General features: G+C 39.7%; 1 protein-coding gene across 1 annotated transcript in view; it reads right to left on the reverse strand.

The window, feature by feature from the left end:
* UNC45B (unc-45 myosin chaperone B) overlaps positions 1–12,854 on the reverse strand; it is a 28,610-nt gene extending 15,756 nt beyond the window's left edge. The window contains exons 1-9 of the mRNA XM_074188916.1: positions 12,751–12,854; positions 11,693–11,854; positions 11,104–11,140; positions 9,537–9,712; positions 7,907–7,996; positions 5,585–5,752; positions 4,451–4,619; positions 3,432–3,602; positions 1,866–2,037 (exon numbers count right to left, since the gene is read on the reverse strand). Of these exons, the coding sequence (XP_074045017.1) occupies positions 1,866–2,037; positions 3,432–3,602; positions 4,451–4,619; positions 5,585–5,752; positions 7,907–7,996; positions 9,537–9,712; positions 11,104–11,140; positions 11,693–11,854 (1,145 nt within the window). The 5' untranslated portion in view covers positions 12,751–12,854. The remainder of the gene's footprint in view (positions 1–1,865; positions 2,038–3,431; positions 3,603–4,450; positions 4,620–5,584; positions 5,753–7,906; positions 7,997–9,536; positions 9,713–11,103; positions 11,141–11,692; positions 11,855–12,750) is intronic.
* Positions 12,855–16,577: the final 3,723 nt, after the last annotated feature.

The raw sequence follows: 16,577 nt of genomic DNA on the forward strand, positions 1-16,577 counted from the left end.
GAGAGATTCATTGGCATTTGGAGCATATTTGTTATATAATGAAAAGGGCAATGGAATGGGAGCCAAAAACCCTGAGCCATACTTCAAGGCCATTTCTCTGGGTCCCAGTTTCCTTCTCTATAAAATGAGATGGTTGAACTGGTTGATCCCAAAGTTCTTTTCCGGTTCTGAGACTTGGGGCTTCTTTGACTTGACAATCCAAACACTTTCATGAACTTAATTAAAACAAGGACTCAGTATGAAAAATTCTATCTACTTCCTGAGAGAAAGAACAGATAATTTCTGAGTGCAGATTTCAATATAACAATATGGAAATATATTTTGTATGCCTCCACATGCATAATGGTATCCTATTGCTTCTCTTTTCAATGATTGGGGGAGGGGCTGGAGGGAGATAGAGAATTTGTAATGCAAAGGTTTAAAAAAAACACATGTATAAAAATAAACTTTTGGGGGCAGCTAGGTGGCACAGTGGATAGAACACCAGCTCTGGAGTCAGGAGGACCTGAGTTCAGATCCGGCCTCAGACACTTAATAATTACCTAGCTGTGTGGTCTTGGGCAAAAGCCTTGCAAAAGCCTTAAAAAAATAAAATAAACTTTTTAAAGTGAGAAAAAAATTATTGGATGGCATTAGTTGGAAATGCCTAAACAAGTTATAATATATAAAATATACTCAATAAATATTTTAGGCACCTAAAAAAGTGAATATAATATAAAAGAGTATTTAAATATTTAATATTCAATAAATGTTTAAATATCCATTCAATAAAAAGATTATAATTGAATAAAAACATTTTATGTTCATTCAATGAAAAATAATTATATTAATGAAATAATTTAAATGTGCATTCAAAGAGAATAGTATTAATACAAATATTTTAAAATAGTCCTTCAATGAAAAAGTATAATATTGACAAAAATATTTTTTAAATGTTCATTCAAAAAAAAAAGAATGGTATTAATTAAAAATATTTCTAAATCTTTGTTTTATGAAGAAGTAAAGAGTGTAGTAAGGGGAAACCAGGATGATAAGCCACATGATTCTGGCAACAATGTCAATGGAAAGACCAGACAAAACAATAACCAATCCCCACCCCCCAATTCTATGGCCAGCCTGGCTAATGAATGGGCAGCCTGGACACTGGAGAAGAATAAAGGAAAATACAACTCCCTCTTTCCCTCCCTTGCAGTGGTGGAGACTAGCAACAAGAAAAGGAAGAACTAGCTAGATAGAATGACCTGCCCAGGAAATATATCTCAAGATAGTAGTGGGGAGTATGGTTGATTGGGGGGGAAAGGAAATGAATTTTCTTAACTAATTTTTGTCTCTCTCCCTCATTTAATTTTTATTACTAAAGAGATAGGAGCATTAAGAAATGAGGTGATGCTTTTTTTGCAGAGTATTGCAAATATTGCTAGATTTTCAATGTGTTGATCTGTTCTGCTGACCTCCCCCCCAACTTCCTCTTCTTTTTTTATCTTTTAAAAATTGCATTCTATAGAAGGGCTCTCTGAAAAGAGGCAGAGGGAAAGATACAGGGGAAATTTAGGGATGTAAAAACAAGTTATCAAAACAAATTTACTTTTTAAAAAATAAGTAAATGCAATATAAAAGCAAAAAGTGGACATTTAAAAAAGTCTACCACTTTAAAAAAATGTGTATCTCTGAGCAAATCACTTCATCTCAACCTTCTCATCCTTAAAATGTAAATTTGACTCCAATCCCCGACCCCCTCCCCAATTCTATTCCACCCTATGCTTGGATTTTCTCCCTAAGTTTCTCATTAATGCTTGGAGTTTTTAATTACTATTCTCAGTCATAGGCAGAGCCACCCCAACCCATTCCTGGGCCAGCAAGCTTACGTGATGTACTCCTCACAGATCTTGCGGAAGTGGTCCCTCTCAGGGTCACAGCGGAGATCATCATAGAGTTTATTGAGAAGGATGGAGGCCAGCATGCGGGTGTTGTCGGTCAGTGGCAAGCAGGAGGGCTGCTCTGGTACCTGCCCCACCACCTTCAGGATCTTTCTTAGGCCTAGAAAAGAGAGAAATGAAAGAAGGGAATCAGTTCTCTTAATTCTACCTGGGGCTGCCCAAGGCAGCCTCTCTCCTCTGAGGCCTCATCATTGAACACCTGAATCCCTGTAACCTCTACCTCCAGTCTTCCTGTGCTTTGCTATATTGGATCAAAAGAATATTGATTCTTCATAGTCATTTGCAATCTCTCCCTCACAATTGTCTGATACTTGGTGGGCACTAAATAAATGCTTGTTACTTGATGGACAGACCTACTCAGGAGTCTTCAGTGGCTCCCTATTGCCTAACAGATCAAATCCAGAGCCCTCTACATCCTTCAGACCCCAAGGGATTGTCATCTGGGTTCTTCTGATGACTCTGAAGAATCTTGGGGTCATTCTATTTACTCTCCCATTGCTCTTGCAGGTCATCCATCCTCCCTCTAATGGAACTTCCTCCAATTAGAATATGAACTCCTTGGAAATGGAGGCTATCCTGCTTTATTCTCTTTGTGTCCCTAGCCCTTAATCCAATTCTTGGTGCATAATACATTTTTAATAAATACTTTTTCATTTATTTATTCACAATTCATTTACATGTACATTAGCTCAAATATTCATTTATACTTATAAACATATTAGTTTATATGTTCATGCACATATTCCTTCATACATTTATTTTTACATCCATTAATCCATACATTCATTAATTCATTCAATATGTATATTCATTCATTAATTCATCTATTCATTCATACATGCATACATTAATTCATATATAGCTTCTATTCATATATTTGTTCATACAACTATTCATTTATATATTTATTAATTCATATCTTTATTAGCATATCTATACATGTTTATTCACATAATTTATTTGTATATTTATTCATTCATGATATATATTCAATTTGTATATACATTCATTAATTCATATATTTATTCATGCAGACATCATTAATTCATATGAATTATCCATTTATGTATTTGTTCATATATATTCACTTATATATTTATTAACCTATAGATTCATGCATATATTCATTCGTTTATCCACATATTCATTTATTCATTTATAATTCATTTGATATTTACATCATTAATTCATATATTCATTCATGCATACATGCATTCATTAATTCACTTGCATTATTCACTCATATAATTGTCACATACACAAATATTCATGCCCATTCATTTATTCAAACATTTGTTCATTCATTCATTCACTGGTGGAAAAAACAAATCCCTGAAGTACCAAAATAAGTCTGCACCTTTACACACCACAAGTATATACCTCTACAGTGATTAGTAGAAAGGAGCAGATAGAGTGGGCCCCCAAATGAATGAATGGCAGTGACTTATGACCAAACCTGGGATCACCTCTACCTCGCAAAGCCTGGTGTCTCACCGTTCTCTATCACATAGATAGTTGGGGAATTGTCATGAATGGCCAAGTCCTTCCTGGGGATGTTTTTGTTGAGCAGGTTCAGGGCCTGGTCTCTGCCCTGGCCAGATACTTTCTTATTGACCAGCATGTCCAGTAGGTGGCTAGTAATGAGCTTCAGGTCCTTCTTGGTGTCTGGGAATGAGAAGGAAGCAGTGATGTGGCTGGGGCTGAAGCTTCTGTTAGCTGAGGGCTTGTGAGAGGGCAGGGGAGTTGTGATGATGATTGGGCAGGACCTTAGAGATAACCAGTCATCTAAGGTGCCAAAGAGGAACAATAGAGTGCTGAGCATGGGATCAAGAAGACCAGAGTTCAAATCCAGACTCCAACACTTACTAGCTGTTGTGACCCTGGGCAAGCCACTAAACCTCTATTTAACTTCAGTTTTCTCATTTTTAAAAAATGGTCTTACTAATAACACCTACATCCCAGGGTTGTTGGGACATTCAGTTGAGGGAATAGTTGTAAAAAAGTGTTATCTGAATGTTAACCACATGTAATGTTCAAGTTACATGTAGCTTTAACTGTGTGAGCCTAGGCAAGGTATTAACCTTTATCTAACTCAGTTTCTCCTTTTGCAAAATGAAAATAATAACAACAGCACCTACATCTCAGGTTGTGAAGATAAAATAAGACATTTGTAAAGCTCTTTGCAATCCTTAAAGTATTACATAAATGATAACTATTTTCATTATTGGTATTATTTTGGTTATGGTAACCAGGCTCCCTTCAGTCCCTAAGCTTGATCAAAAAAGTCTGTTCTTTCTTCCACCTTATCTGGCTTCAGTCATATGAAGGGATTATTGTACTCATTCTATGGTAACTGGGTTGCCTCAGAGAGGAGGAAAATTATTTGACCAATATTGTAAGGTAAATTAGAATTAGATCAAAAATAAAATATCCTAGGAATTCACAGATCCACATCGGGAATTAATATCAGAGGCCATCCCAGGGGTTTCTGAGGGTCTCAACCTCCATCTTACCAAGAACCAGAGCCTCTTCCTTCCCACGATGCTCTCGTTTGTCTTCCCCAGATAAGGCATCGATGATGGTCTGAAGGAGATTGCAGACTGCCCGGGAGATCTCCTCCTCCTCCACTGCCATCCAGCCACAAATACGATCCATTTGAATGGAGTGCAAGATTGCCATTGCCTGGAAGCCCCTCAGGAGATAAAGCCCCCAGATTTCCCCATCAACTTGGCCCAGTGTCTTTGACCCAGACCCTCCCAAGATTGAAGAGAAATCCACTCCCCCCTTACCTTGTGATACTTGAGTGATCCCCATAGCATCCCCTTACCCACCTGATCTTTCCTGCTGCTCCCTGTTCTGAAATGGCTTTATATTTATTTTAAATCTTATTATTCTTTATTTATAGTATTATATATATTTATATTTATATTATTATTTACATAAATAATATCTAACACTGAAAAAGTGCTTCAAGGTTTATAACACATTTTATGTTATCTTGTTTGATCTTTGTAAGAACTCTGAGAGGGAGATTCTATATTATTTGAAGCTGAGAAAGGTTGAATGATTTGCCCAGGGTCACTCAGCTTAGTAAATATCTGAGGCAGGATTTGAACTCAGGTCTTGAATTTAACTGTAGCCCTCTTTTTACTACACCTATAAAATTTAGCTGCACCCTTTTATAAAATATAAGCTCCTTGAAGTTTTGAACTGCTTTATTTTTCTTGCTGTTTCTCAAACATTTGCATAGTTCCTATCTAGAGTAGGCAGATAATAAATGCTTGCTAAATAATTGACTGATTGGGATAATTCATCTCAATGTAAATGCCCTCTCCTGTTGTTGTTTCAGTCCTGTTCTATTCTTTGGGTGCCCATGGACAACAATATACCAGTACTGTCCACGGGATTTTCTTGGCAAAGATTCTCTAGTGGTTTGCCATTTCCTTCTCCAGTGGATGAAGGCAAAGAGAGATTAGGTGACTTGTCCAAATGACCCAGCATTTGAATTCGAGTCTTTCTGACTCTAGGCCCTGCATTCTATCCGATGAGGCACCTAGCTGCCCAAAACTCTCTCCTAGGCAATCCAGTTTGGGCTTTCTTTAGGCAAGAACTCAAAGGGTCAAGATCCCTGCAGGGCCCCTACTCACCCTAGCTTGATGCCCACCACACATGCCAGATAACGTCCGGATAGCTGCCAACACTAGCTCTGGCTTCTTGGTTTCCAACAATTGCAAAAGGAGGGCCACTCCATTGTTCTGGAAAATTTTCTCAGCTCCAGCCTCTTCTCGGCCCAGGACAATGAGGTTGTTGGCTGCCTTTGAGGGGAACCGGAAGGATAGCAATGTTTATACAGAAGCTATGGCAGCTGTGGCCATGGTCATGGACCAAGTACAGTAAGAACTAGTTCTGATGATGGGCATTTTGAAAGTGTGTGGTGAGAAACCTAGCCTTCAGTAAGTCAACTGCAAGCATGTTTAAGCGTTAGGATTTGTTAATATTAATAATTTGTTGTTATGATTCAGTCACTTGTATCTAACTCTTCATCACCTTATTTGGGTCTTTTTTATTTTTAGGTTTTTGCAAGGCAAATGGGGTTAAGTGGCTTTCCCAAGGCTACCCAGCTAGGTAATTATTAAGTGTATGAAGCCAGATTTGAACTCAGATGCTCCTGACTCCAGGGCCGGTGCTCTATCCACTGCACCACCTAGCCGCCCCTCCTATTTGGGTCTTTCATGGCAAAGATACTGGAGTGGTTTGTCATTTCTTTCTCCAGTCCATTTGACAGAAGAAGAAACTGAGGTAAATTGAGATTAAGTGACTGGTCCAAAGTCACATAGCTAATAAATGTCTGAGAAAGGATTTGAATTTGGTTCTTCCTAATTCCAGGTCTGGCAGTTTGTCCAATGTGCCACCTAACCTTCCATCTATTCTATTCTTGCCCATGGTAATCTCTCTGGTTATCTTATAAAACTGATCTCATAACCCTTCTGGGCCTCAGTTTCCTCCTTTGCAAAATGAGTAGGTTAGACTGGATGATTCCTAAGGTCACTTCCAACTGCAGAACCTATGAAACTATCTAGTCCCACCTATTCACTTTACAGAGGAGGAAACTGAGGTCCAGTAAACTAAAGCAAGCCACCATGCAAGGTCAGATAGGTAAGGAATAGCCCATATCCCAACTCCAATCTGATACTCTTTGCACCATACCAGATTGGACTGGGAAGCCAAGTACCAGAGATGGTAGCTCGGATTTTTTTGTTTGTGTTTTTTGGAGGAGAGGAGGAGAGATGGAATTCTACTGAATTTGCCAACATGTCATTGGCTTGCAGAAATAACACTTTAGGCTCAGCACTGGATATCCTCCCATGTCCTTTCATAAACATGATATTATTTGGTCCTCTTGCATTTTTAAATTACAAACCGTATTTACATGCTGCCAATTTACTTTCCCTACCAATCAATCAACACAATCTCCAAGACTGACTTGGATTTGCAGACAGAAGCCCTTGATTTGAATCCTAGCTCTGCTTCAAGATACCTGTGTAACACTAGGCAAATCCTTTTCACCTTCCTCATCCTCAGTTTCCTCATCTGTAAAATGAAGGGGTTAGGCCAGATGGCCTCCCAGCTCAAGATCTCTGCTCCTATCACCTATTACAGACTTGGAAGGTTTGCAAAAATTCTTTTTTATTTTTGTTTTTGCAAGGCAAATGGGGTTAAGTGGCTTGCCCAAGGCCACACAGCTAGGTAATTATTAAGTGTCTGAGAGCGGATTTGAACCCAGGTACTCCTGACTCCAAGGCCAGTGCTTTATCCACTACACCACCTAGCCGCCCCCCAGCAAAAATTCTTTATAGAAAAGGTCCGTTTGTAACATAACATTGTGGGAGGCAGGTGTTTTTACTATCCTCATTTCTCGGATGAAACAGAATCAGAGAGATTAAGTGATCCTACATCTAGTTGGTATTGGAGACAGCATCCAAACCCAGGCCTTTCCTGATTCCACATCTGATTTTTCCTGTCTTTTTAAAAAAAAATGTGTTTTACCTTTCTGGAGAATTCCTCTCTTAGGCCCATGGCTCCCTGTGATATAGGTAGTGCTAGTTCTGTGACCCTTTGCAGGTCACAATCTTATTTGCCTCAATTTCCTGATCAGTCAAATGTGCTAGAAAAGGAAATGGCAAACCATTTCAGTTTTCTCCAACAAGAAAACTCCAAATGGGGTCACAAAAAGACAGACGCATCTTAATAACAAAAAGGGAGATAGCAGGATTCTGCCCATTTTACAGATAAAATCTCTTTGCTTTTGGTCAGAAGAACAGGGGTCCCTGGACTACACAGTCTGTTGTTGGATGGACATTAGAGAGAGAGGTTCCTCTGGCTTGAGTCACAAGGTGGTGAGGACAGTAGCTAGGAGGATTCGGGGGGGACACAGAGAGAAGATGGGGGGCCATGAGTAGGGACCTTACCTTCTCACGCTTCTCAGTCTCACTATTCTCATCCAATAAGATCTCAAACATCTTCTGCACCCTAGAATCTGTGGAAAACTGGACATGGAGCTGAGGAAGGAGAAGGGGAAGGAAGAGGAGGACAATGAGAAAAGAAAGACCTTCAGCATCATTGTAAGAGAATAGAATCAGACATCTCGAACTGGAAGGGACCCCAGAGAGCATGGAGTCTCACCCCCTCATTTTACAGATGAACTCAAAGAAGTTAAGAGACTGACCTAGGTCAAACAGCCTCAGGAGTGTGATTAGACAAAGTTTCTCCAATTCTTGTTCCTTTTATCACTGAGCTCAGGTAGCCACCAGGGGCATCAGATCCTTTTTCAATTAAATTCAAACTTCAGCCACAGATTTTCACATCATCACTGCCCTCTCCTACCTCCTCCTCCTACCAGCAATGGAACTAATTAGTAGCAATTATTGAATGCCTACTATTTGTCAAAAAGAATAGATGGTACAGTGACTACAGGGCTGGACATGGAGTTGGGAAGACCCGAGGTCAAGTCTAACCTCAGACACTTACCAGCTGTGTGAGCCTAGACAAGTCACTTAACTTTTGTCTGCCTCAGTTTCCTCAAATGTAAAATGGGGTGCACTATTGTCTCTCCCTCCAAGGGTTGTTGTAAGGAGAAAATGAGATAATATTTGTAAAGTATTTTACTAGTCTTCTACTGGAGTCCTGTCTTCTACTCCCCCTCTCCCCTCCCCAAGCTGTCAATGCCTTCCCTTTCAAATTACCTTCATCTTCTCTGTGTATATATTGTACACAATGGTTATCTGCCTGTTATTTCATCAAAATACCAGCTTTTCTTTGTCTCTCTGATACTTAACAAGTGGCTAGTATACAGTAAATGCTTAATAATTCCTTGTAGACTAGTGTCCCTGGTGCTCATCATACTGCCTAGAACATAAGATAGAAATTTGAGTTCTAATTCCATTGGTATAGAAAACTCTCTAATGATAAAATTTCCTCTGCCAAGGTAGGATGGTATCTTTTCTATAATATGTAGACTTTGAAAATTACCCAGAACCCTGAGAGATTGAATTTTCAGCTTCTAGGGATACTCTTTAGCCACTATACACAAATGGCACTCAATAAATACTTAAGAAATGCTGAATTAAATTGAACTTAGCATTAGGACCTCCATTTACCCCATCTATTGTTCAATCAATGTACCAGAGATCAATCTCTTTTCATGGACCCCTAAGCAATGAAGGAACCTCTATGCTTAGCAACTTTTTGTCAGCGTTAGGAACAGAACCAAGTATCCTGAGGCCCAAGTCAGAGGTCTTTCCATAAAAGTGGAAGCAAACCCATGCTATAAGACCTGCTCAATGATGACACTGCCCCATAATATAGACGCTATATTTCTATACATGAATTTTTATTCTCTGAGATTTACAGTAAATCTATAGGTAGAGGCCATCTGTTCAAGATGACCACTGAATTTATATTTCTATAGGGATTTGAATGATAAAATAATCTTACAACAATCCATTAATGGAGAAAGACAGAGATTATTATATCCCTCTTATAGATGGGGAAAATGAGGTCAACAAAGAAGAAGAGGAGGGAGGGAGGGAGATATCCCACCTTCTCATGGATGCTGGCATTGAGGCGCCTTAGAGTCTCTTGGAAGTTCCGGTTTTTGGGTTCGAGGGTAGCACAACGTTGCACATCCTTGAAGGCCTGGTCCAGCTTACCCAACTGCTCCAGAGCCTGGCATCTGCGGAACAGAGCCTTGACATCTGAAGCATTGATGTCGATGGCTGGCAGGAGGGAATAAATGGAAAATGACCTCAGAAATAGGCTCTCAATTCTCTACACCAGGCCCCAACTTTCTAACTGTAGAAACATTGATATTTATTTATCTTTTTGTCTGAATTATCTGTGTCCGCAGTCCATGTCTAGGTGAGCAACTGTCTTCTTTGTACAAATGAACCTCGTTTTACAAAACCTAATATTGAAAATCTAAACTTACAAAACTGATACATCAAGATGTAATTATCAACATTATAAAAAGATTCAGGATCTGACCACTGAATAATTATAATAACCAAGAAATTTGGCCCTGAAGAAGAATTGAGAAAATGTAGCTCCCTTCTTGTTTTTCAGTGGCAAATGAATGAGTAAAGAAAGATTTATTAAATATATACTCTGTGCAATTCATCATACTAAAAACTGGTAATACTAATAGAAAAGTAAGCTAGTCCTTGCTCTCTAAAAGCTCACATCCTAGTGGGGAAGACAATACATGGTGGGGAGCTCTGGATATGAAATATGAACTATACTTTTAGACTTGGCTGATATGGTGGCTGGTTTTGCTGATCTGCTTCCAATTAGGAAAGAGGGAGATGAGGGATATATATTCAGAATAAAGGCATTGCAAAACAAAAGAAAAAAAATTTAAAAACTTTAAAAACTATTCACAGAGCAAGGTTTCTTTAATAAGGAATTTCTTTGGTACATTGCCTTCACAAAAAGTTCTTTCCATATAACTTCTCAGGATTGTACGTATAGGATAAATTGAAATGTACACTCATTTCTTTCCATAGCACCTAGTATACAGTCAATCAATAAAGCAACTTTATTGATCATTTATTAAACAACTACTATATGTTAGGCACTGTGGAGGTGCTGGGAATACAAAGACCAAAATGAGATAGTCCTTAACTTCAGAAAGTTTACTTCTATTTACTAAAAGGAAACAACATGTCTACAGAAAAATATAAAACAAATATAAACCAAATAAATAAAAAGTGAATGGGAGTAGAATCAAACAGGGGAATCCAATAAAGTCTTTTGAAGAGTTTGGTTTTGGGGTTAATGAATAGAGACACAGGCAAAGCTTTGGTAGTGGAAAATGCACCATCATACCAGGGGGAATGGCAGGTAGCGCAGTTTTGCTGAAGCTATGTGATATGTGAGGGGGAGTGAGATATAATCACCTAAAATGAGCAACTAAAGACAGATTTGAAAGGTCTTTAAATGCCAAAGAGAGGAAGTATTTGTAAGTATTACCAAAGGCATGTGAGGAATGTAGGGGATGCCCTATCAATGGTACTGACTGATTCCTATAAATAAAGTTGAGAATACCTTGGGGAAAAAAGAATGAGGGTTAGGGCCAAGTTGCTGGGCCCAAGGAGAGGAAACCACTCACCTTTGGATGCATCTGATGCTGCTTGAACATAGCTCTCCTGCAAATCCAAGAGATATGAAGGCTCATCAGTAAGGACTTCATAGAGAAATGAATTTGATGATCTTTCAAGGTCTTCCTGGTCCAAAATTCTAAATTCTAGATACTTGAGAGTAATCCACCCAGGAAGGGGAGGAGGAAGGTTACATTGAGAGGAGGTGGGAAGGGATTAAGTCAGCAAGTAAGACCAGGAAAGTTTCCTCACTATCCCAAATTTGTGTGATCAGCTTCCATCAAGAAAAGTTAGCCTGATACTTCTTGGCTTCATTGGCAAAAGTTAAAGAGCACAGAACTCTGATCCTTGGTTTAAATACACCTAAATCAGGTCTTACCCCCTCAAAAATAAAATCCTACAGTGCTCTTCTTGCAAGGTGGAAAATGATAGGCCCTTCCTCCTTCTAGGAGTCAAAGTTGGCCAAGCCAAGAGTCCCAGGATGAAGGAGACCCACAAGGAAGAAGAAGACCAGACAAGTCCAGACTTCCCTGACAATTCCACAGGCTCCCCATTCCATAACCCATAGCTCTCCCCCTCCCTCCAGCTGGCCCCCCTGACCATTTTCAGACCGCAGGCTGCTCTGTTTCGGTACAGAGTTGCCAGCAGGGCCTTGTCCTTGGTCAGTGTCAAGGCCTGGCTGTAGCTTCTGGAGGCCTCTTCATAATTCTGGTTTTGAAAATATTTATTCCCTTCCTCCTTCAGCTGCACAGCATCTTCCATCTGTGGGGAGGAAAATAGTGAAGAATAAAAAATAATGAGTATTTATACAGCTCTTTCAGGTTTGAAAGCACTTTACAAACCTTATCTCACTTGATCCTCACAAGTGGAAGGTAGGAACCATTATTATCCCTACTTTACAGATGAGGAAACTGAGGCAGAGAACGGAAACATGGCTTTCCCAGAGTCACACAGCTAGTGAGTGTCTAATGCAGGATGGACTCCAAATATAGACCCTTATTTGGGGAGAAAAGAATCATTCCCACATTCTCCAAAGCAGTTTTGGTACCACTTAGGACTGCTCTACTGTTTGTGTCAATGGGGCAGACCTATTCCTTAATAACAAGGGAGGGATCTTTCCCACCGGGGAATGTTATGAAGTACCCAGAGGCTTCCACAGCTCACTGAAGAAGCCTTGGTCTTTCACTGGGAGACAATCTACTACAGTGGACAGTGTGATGCTGGTGGAATCTGAAGACCTGGGTTCAAATCCCAGTTCTGTTATTTACTCCCTGTATAACCCTAGCTCTCTGGACCTTGGTTCTCTTATCTGTCAAATAAAGGGGATTAGATTGGGTGGTCTCTAAGGTCCCCTCCATCCCTAAATCTATGATTCCAACTAGCCAAAGGTAAAATGACAGTTTCCCACAACGCAAATCCCTTCAATGTAAAGTCTAGATTAAGCTCTGGTGTTCTTCTCCCCATCCCTCTCTGAACTTCCCTGCCCCCCCCCCATCACTTAGCCCTTTTTCTTCATCCCAACCCAAGACCTGAGCAGAGGCTTTTCATAAATACAAATGCTCGTTTCTTTCCTAAGACTTAATAAATCTTCGTGATTCCCCCCATCTCCCTCCTTCATTGCTAGCCCCACCCCCAGCCCCCCAACAAGCACCACTAACTTTGTCCGAAGTAGACACGGTCAGGGATACTTCCTCCCAGAAACCTCTCTCCTCTGTCCCCAGAAGTCCAGTCTGTGTGTGACCCTGAAGCCAGCCCGCCTGGATCTGCTCTTCCCAACCCCCCACCCCGGAGCCTTTATCTCTTCAATCCAGTGGCTCCCAACCATATTTGGTCTATGGATCAGGTGTCTCTGGGGCCTGTCACTGACACTCATGGGCCCCCCTCTCTCCAAATGGGACAGCTGCAAGAAAACACAGCATTCCCCCTCCCCAATTCTCCCAGTTTAGGGGCTAGTTCAGATGACAATAGATGGGGAGAGATGTGCACTCCAAAAGGAATGCCACAAAAGTGAGGAAAACTCCCACTGAGCCCATTCCAAATCCAGAATCCTAGTGCTCCGCTCTTCACCTCCCCCTCCCCACCCCCAATCACACACAGATACTCATGGCTGCTATTTTCAGATATTACCGACAGCTGAGGTAGGTTGAGACACACATGGGACAAGGATTGCAGCTGCCCAGAGCAAGAACCAACTGGCAGCTTCTAGAAAAACTTTGGGAAGGTGGGGATGAGAGAGGAAGGAAAAGTCCTTCAGCTCCTCCCTCCCCCCATCCTTCCTCCCAATATTCCCTCCATTCAGGACAGAGTGTAAATATGACATCCTTTGTTTGAAAGGTGCATATCAATGCCCCCCCCCAACCTCTTCAAGTTCAAATCATTGCTAAGTCATTTTTTAGTTCTATGACCCTGAGAAAGTTATTCCAGCCCTTTGAGCCTATCTGAGTACTATCAGTACTTATATATATTTGAAAAATATTACTACTTATATATGTGATACATATATTCAGTCTACAGAAGAAATAATTGCTTCTTTATAAGGTTCTAAATATTTCTGAACCCCATGTTGTTCACCTACTCCAGAACGAATATAATAAAAAGAGTACTGGAATTGTACTCAGATGATCCAAGTTCAGATCTTGGTTCTGCTGCTAAATGTGGAACTCCAGGCAAATCACTTAAATCTCCCTGAGCCTCAGTTTCTCCATTTGTAAAATGAAGGTATGGGTCAACTGACCCCAAATCTATGTTCCTAAAAAAGGTGATGAAAATGATCCCATTCTTTAACCTATCAGTCCCACTGCCAGGTATTTACCCCAAAAAGGTGAAAGATAAAAATAAAGATCTCATATTTACTAAAACCTGCATTGCAGTCCTTCCCATCGCTCCTTAAGGGCAAAGATTCTTTCATGTTTTACCTTTGTACTCCCATCACTTAGCACAGTGACTGGTATATGGTAGATTCTTAATAAATATTTATTGATGTAGTAATAGTTGTATAACCCTGAACAAATCACTTAAATTCTAGCCTCCATTTACTCACCTGTAAAATAGGGAAATTAACATTACCTAATTCCCAGTGTTGTTGTCAAGATAAAACAATATTTGTAAAGAATTTTGCAAATCTTACAGTACTATATACAATGCTACCTATTATTATTGATAGATTGTGGGAAGGAAATAATGAAAATCTGGAAACAAATTAGGGACCTGTTAGGGACTGTTGTGTGTGGTGGAAGTACTTGGAGACCTTGATGTAAAGGGAAAACTTGACTTCCTTGTCTCCTGCCCCTCCAAAGCTCACCTGGGGAAAAGATAAGGGAGTCCAGAAAGGGACTTAACATATGACTTCCAGAACAGGGACTCAACAGGGACCCATCAGTTGAAGAAAGGCTGAGCAAATGGGGTACATGAATGTCAATGGATTATTTGAACCATGATAAGAAACATTATAAAAAAAAATTCAGAAAAATATGGGGAGACTCATATGACTTGATCTTTGCTACCAAAAAGAAAAATCAAAGGCCATCTAGTCAATCTCCCCTCACCCAGTTTTACAAATGAGTAAACTGAGGCTAAGGTTAGTTGTTATTTGTCCAAGGTCATACTGATGGTAAACCTCAAAGATTGTATTTAAAGTCAGATTTTCTGACTCTCAGGCCATTTATTCCAACCCCATTATTTTACATTTGAGGAAACTGAGATTGAGGAAAGTTAAATTACATGTCCAAGGTCACATGAGTAGTAAACCTCAAAGATTGTATTTAAAGTCAGATTTTCTGATTCTCAGGCCATTTGTTCCAACCCTATTATTTTACATTTGAGGAAACTGAGATTGAGAAAAGTTAAATTACATGTCCAAGCTCACATGAGTAGTAAACCTCAAAGATTGTATTTGAAGTCAGATCTTCTGATTATCAGATCATTTATTCCAACCCTATTGTGAGAAAATTAAGGCTGAGGAAAATTAAATTACTTGCCCAAGATCACATAGGTAGAAAGCACCAGAAATAAAATTTGAATCCAATTCTACTATTCTCCTACTGGGTCACACTGCCTCCCATTCTCTTCCTTCCCTATTTCTCATTATTCTTGAATGTAAGTAAGGATTATTTCATTTTTGCCTTTATATTTCCAGAACATAGCAGAGTGGTATACAGTAGGTGTTTAATCAATGCTTGTTTCCTGACTGGTTGATTACTCTTGGGACACTCTTAGGTCATGATCATGTCTTCTTTTCCAGTAGAAAGGAAGATACCTGAATGGGGTGGTGGCCGTGGTAAGAGGGAAAGGGAGATGCATCTGAGAGACCTCCTGGAAGAAGGTTCAAATGATTCTGACATTTAAAGGTGGAATCACCAGGGAATAGAGGAAGTTCAAGTAAGATGTAAGGAAACAGAGACCCAGAGAGGTCAAGCAACATACCCAGTCACACAGCTAGTAAGGAACAGAAAAGGCATCTGAACCCAGATCCTCTGATGGCATTTAACATAACACTATGGTATATATATATATATATCATTTCATCTGATGTCCACAATAACCTAGGTAGGTAAGAATCACAGGTCTCATTGTGCTCATTTCACAAATGAGGAAACTGCACCTGAGGGTTCATGATTGCATGATTGGCAAGCTTCTGAAGTAGTATTTGAAGCTAAATCTTCATAAAACCAAATCCTCTCTATCTACCAAACCACATCTTCCACACCCCTCTGCTATTTCCAGGAAAGACCATTTAATAGCTTGTATTGTGCTTTAAGATTTGTAAAGTATTTTATAAATATCATCTCACTTGATCCTCATCACAAACCTATTGGGGAAGAAGGGTTCGGACTATTATTATTCCCATTTTATAGATGAAGACAACTGAGACTGGAAAAGGTTATTATTATTAGAAATAATAACTAACATTTATATAGTGGTTACTATGTGCCAGCACTGTGTTAAGCTACTAAAAAAAAAATTAAAGGCCCCATTTGATCATCACAATAACACTAGGAGATAGACATCATTATCTTCATTTTATAAATAAAGAAACTGAGGTAAACAGAGGTTGTGACTTGTCCAAAGTCACACAGCCAGGTAGTGCAGGGGATAGAGCCAGACCTGGTGTCAGGAAGACCTAAGTTCAAATTCAACCTTAGATATTTACTAGCTGTGTGATCCTGGGCAAGTCACATAACCCTGTTCACCTCAGTTTCCTCATCTGTAAAATGAGCTGGAGAAGGAAATGGCAAACCATTCTAGGATCTCTGTCGACTTTTGTCCATGGGGTCACCTAGACTCAGACATGACTCAACAATGACAAAAGGGTTCCACAACTGCTTAAGCTCCTGAGGAAGAATTCAAATTCAGGTCTTCCTCTGTCCAAGTCTAATGCTCTAATCACTGTGCCTCTTAGTTCTGAATACTGATCCTAGAATTCAGTCCCATGTAGCCAATAAATTGCAGTGGTGTCCAGTTGAAAGGATTCTGAGAGAAGACATTA

This window comes from Macrotis lagotis, chromosome 5 (genome assembly GCF_037893015.1).
Source record: "Macrotis lagotis isolate mMagLag1 chromosome 5, bilby.v1.9.chrom.fasta, whole genome shotgun sequence".
Classification (NCBI taxonomy): domain Eukaryota; kingdom Metazoa; phylum Chordata; class Mammalia; order Peramelemorphia; family Peramelidae; genus Macrotis; species Macrotis lagotis.